The 4,310-nt window shown below is 43.1% G+C and overlaps 1 protein-coding gene across 1 annotated transcript; it reads right to left on the bottom strand.

Moving 5' to 3' along the window:
- Nucleotides 1–251: 251 nt before the first annotated feature.
- LOC102779134 (sodium/myo-inositol cotransporter-like) lies at nt 252–3,967 on the bottom strand. Its single transcript, XM_087835904.1, has 4 exons — nt 3,226–3,967; nt 2,942–3,137; nt 1,665–1,792; nt 252–1,570 (listed from the first exon to the last, which is right to left on the bottom strand). Exons 1-4 carry the CDS (start codon nt 3,851–3,853, stop codon nt 345–347), a joined length of 2,178 nt encoding a protein of 725 aa, XP_087692030.1. The 5' UTR covers nt 3,854–3,967; the 3' UTR covers nt 252–344.
- Nucleotides 3,968–4,310: the final 343 nt, after the last annotated feature.

Raw genomic sequence — 4,310 nt, 5'->3', positions numbered from 1 at the left:
CTGACCTACAGTATATGCGTATGTATGTATATACCCAGCACAACAAAAATATACGAAAGGAAACGTGGGTAAATGCTTTTTAAAGGGTTTCACTTTGTCATATATATATATGGGCATCTAAGTGTATTGCCAACTTTTTGTGCAACCAAAATATAGGTTAGTACATCTCAAACTCTACCATCTTTTGAATATTGAATAACAAAAAAAAATATGGTAGCCACATGCCTTTTGTATCCTTAAAATGTGGCTTTTGTTAATTTGTGTAATGGGTAATTAACTGTATCAAACATACCTGTTCTGTATTTCTTGGACAAATTTGGCCTTCTGTTTGGAAACAACTGAACCTATAAGGAGAAATAGATGAAGAGAAAGATCCCAACTGAGCAAACCACCACCAGTGCGATGTTTAAGATGATTCTGGTCGTTGGAGGTTCGTAGAGAAGCTCCTCCACCATCTTCTCCTGTTCTTGAACTGTTATGGCCTGATCTTTGGACAATTCCTCCTTGAATCCACAAAACCAATCCAAAACCTTAATGCAACATCCACGCTCCTCTGTTGCGTCCCCTGCTCCACAGCTCTCGTCTTCCTCCTCCACTCCTCTTCTTTCCTCATTTTCTACCATTTTGGAGCCTGAACTCTGAGCACAGCCACCATTCTGTATTGAATAGGTTGTTTCTATATCACTTGCTGTGACATTATTGCTGCTTCTTGATTGGCCATTTTTAAGATTTGTCTCAGAGCCATTGAGCAAGTTTGGGTTCTTGTGACACTTTTCTTCACCAAGAACACCGTTTCCATTAAAGGCTGAGTGATTTAGGGGTTTCAAAACATTGACGTCTTTTTCTTGATTTTTTAGCTTCTTTGTCTTGTTTAGTCCCCAGAGAGTAGTGGTTTGGATTTGTCTCTCTTCGGGTGGAGGAGTGCAAAGACTCACAACAACAGCCACCAGAGATGATATCCAAAACAAGATGGCCGCCACATACATGTAATGGATATCTTTGATGAAGGATGGGCGTTCATCAGGCTGATCGCAGAGTGGCTCTCGATAAACAAATGCCAAAGCCAAACGGACAGCTCCAAGGAAAAACCCTACCATCCCTCCCCAAAAGGCACCTGTCTCATTACAACGACGCCACAGGATGCCAAGCAGGAAGAGAGCCGCTATGGGCGGAGTCAGATAATCCGATACTTCTTGGATGTAGTAGAATATCTGGCCTCCCTGCATTTCAATGATCACAGGCACCCAGGCGATGCTTATGATCACCATGAAAACGACAAACAGCCTGCCTACTATCATTAGCTCTCTGGACGACGCCCGCTTTCGTAGCATCTTGTAAATATCTAGGGTAAAGATGGTGCTTGCAGAATTAAAGATAGAGTCCAAGTCGCTCATTAGAGCTGCAATCATAACAGCCATCATCAACCCGCGGAGACCGACGGGCATTACTGACATGACGAGCCTTGGGTAAGCCACATTGCTGCAGCCAGCTGCAGAGCCACACACTTCAATGCAGTGCTTTGGACTGATACATGCCAAGTCGTCAGCAAATAAGATCCTGGAAATCATTCCTGGAATCATGATCACATAGGATACATCAGTAAGACAATTAGTGAGTATAGAGTCAGAATTGTAAGATATTCATAGGGTGGTTAATGTCTCTACCTGGGATGACAATGATAAACATTGGCAGGATTTTGAGGAAACCGGCCATGATTGTTGACCCTTTGGCATGAGCAATATTTTTGGCTGCCAGAACCCGCTGAACAATCACCTGATCTGCACACCAGTACCTGGAGCACATAAACACAAAAATTAGTCTGCTAATTGGTACTTACCTCTATTTAGTATACTCTGGACTACCTGTGCCATTTGTAATGACCCCAAAAGTCAGCTTTGTGAGAACTATTCTAGGAACATTTCTGAGACCGTGCTTGTTCTGTGGCTCCACGGAGGGTCTCTCAGTCAGTCCTTCACCTCAGATCTCACAGTCTGACAAATCATGAAACATTTTCACTGAAAAATATGTATGTTGACACTGAAATGACTTTATAGGTCAATCATTGACCACTGGGATATTTAAAGCCTTTATTGGACTTTCAGTGATGTTAGAGAAAAACAATGAGAACTAAACATCATTAGGAATTTCCATCCATCCATTTTATTCCACTCTTCCAATTTAGGGTTGTGGTGGTTTACAACCTATCCCAGTTGCCATAGCATGACGCAGGTTATACGCTGGACAGGTCACCATTCTGTCACAGGGGTAATTCAGGGAGACAGACAACCATTTACACTCACATTCACTCCTATGGCCAATTAACAATCACAAACTAACCCCACTAAGTGCATGTCTTTGGACTGTGGGAGGAAACTGGAGTACCCACAAAGAAAGATTTCTCAATTGTCAGATTTAACTGCTTGAAACTGACCTTACTGCCAATAATGCCAACCTGAGGAGTGTGGATTCTTGCTCCATGGCTTGAACCAAACCACAGACCTTCTTACTGTGAAGAAGCACCACTCAATTTATATGTGTTGCCTCTACTTTAAGAATTTCTAACTGTATAATTCATTGTTTTTTTGAGGAAAATAAATCATATGCAACATGTGTGCAAGGTCTTGGCAGCGATGCCAGCGAGCAACCAGGACCTTGCACACATGTTGCATGGTTGATTAGCATACTTGCCCTGAGGGTAGCACTACAAAAAATTAAATGAAGCATGCAAAGCCAAGGAACAAGAATAGATGCTCCTCAGGGCAGCATTTCATGGTAACAAATTCAGTCTACTTTTACTTAAAGCAATCAAATCTAACAGGTGGCAAAAAAAGAAAAACACCTGGCTCAGACTAAATCTTTTAGGGATTAGGAGTGTTTAAACACACAAGGCTGTACAAAACTGTATTGGTAAGGAAATTAGTCTTAAAAGAAATAGCATTACCAAATAGAGGCAGGAGTCTGGCCGAGTAAGAAACCAAGCCATGGCAGGTCTGGATCCTGGACCTCTCGGAGGATCTTCAGACTATCTGGCTTCGGAGTGGTATGGTTATAGCAGGACTCAGAATACGTCAGATTGGGTGAAGACAGCAAGATGGCACTGATGTTTGGAGTGGCCTCCATGTAGCCGTGTCTCACACCTTACAAAGACATGCCAAAACACGGTTAAGCATTGTTTAGTTAAACAATTGACATAAATTCATGAATGCATGAAAGAGAAACAAGGACCTTCGAACCCTCCCACTTTGAAGAGGCTGATGCCTGTCAGACAGAGAGCCCCAGCAATCATGAGGAACGCTTGAACTGTGTCCGTGTAGATAACAGCAACCAGACCTCCGGAGATGGTCAGCAGAGCTGTCATGGCGATGAGGAGGAGGATGGACAGATAGAGGTTCCAACCTAAGGATTCTTTGATGAACAAGGCTCCAGAATAGAGATCCACAGACAGTTTGGTGAAGATGTAAAGGACAAGAGATAAAGCAGCAAAGTACACCTTCAGTCGATTCCCCCCATATCTCTTGGACAGGTACTCTGGCATAGTGTAGACGCCACACTGGATATAGACTGGAATGAACACCCAGCCTAAAAACTGGAGCAGTAATACAGCATTGAGCTCCCATGCAGCCACGCTGAGACCGCTAACAGCGCCTGATCCAGCCAATCCAATGAAGTGCTCACTTCCTATGTTACTGACAAATAGAGAAGCTCCCACAGCTGCCCAGTTCATCGAACGCCCCGCCAGGAAGTAGCCGCTCACTGTGTTCCTATTGGCTTTCCACATTGCAAGGAAGCCAATCCCTAACACCAGGATGAAGTAGATCGCTACAACGATCATGTCCGCTGCTTCCATGGCCATGTTTAAAACCTTTTATGGCTGTATGACAGAAATACACTAAATGTGCCCAATGGCGAATTTGTGACACGGCTTAGAACACTTCTGTCTACAGTCATCTATATCTTCTTATATACACAGACAGTGTAAGACGTTTATGAAAGACACATCTGAAACATTTGCATCCGTTTCTAAGGAATTACTTCAAGCACTCTTGACTTTTTGATCCTCGGTAGTTAGATCTGGAAATCTGTGCAAGCTGTGGTTTGGCAGCACACAGGATGGCATTGAGTTGTTCCTTGGTTTTACAGAAGAAGTGCGGTTCCTGCAACAAGATGAACAAAACATGAACAAGATGCATGACCAAAGCAATGCAAAAACATGTGAACAGTTGAAAATGGCTGATAAAACAAGGAGACAATATTTGCTTAGGAAACCATTTCCATATATTGACAGCATGGCCAAGCGGTCTAAGGCACTG

Source organism: Neolamprologus brichardi, chromosome 23 (genome assembly GCF_056152115.1).
Source record: "Neolamprologus brichardi isolate AB-2024 chromosome 23, ASM5615211v1, whole genome shotgun sequence".
Taxonomy (NCBI): Eukaryota; Metazoa; Chordata; class Actinopteri; order Cichliformes; family Cichlidae; genus Neolamprologus; species Neolamprologus brichardi.
The sequence above is the reverse complement of the archived record's forward strand: the minus strand, read 5'-3'. Positions and strand labels throughout refer to the sequence as shown.

Coding starts and splice junctions, on each gene's coding strand:
- LOC102779134 (XM_087835904.1), bottom strand. CDS start 3,853: ATGGCCATGGAAGCAGCGGACATGATCGTTGTAGCGATCTACTTCATC. Junction 3,138..3,225: donor CAAAGTGGGAGGGTTCGAAG/GTCCTTGTTTCT, acceptor TGTCTTTGTAAG/GTGTGAGACACGGCTACATG. Junction 1,793..2,941: donor CAGACTCCTGCCTCTATTTG/GTAATGCTATTT, acceptor TATGTGCTCCAG/GTACTGGTGTGCAGATCAGG.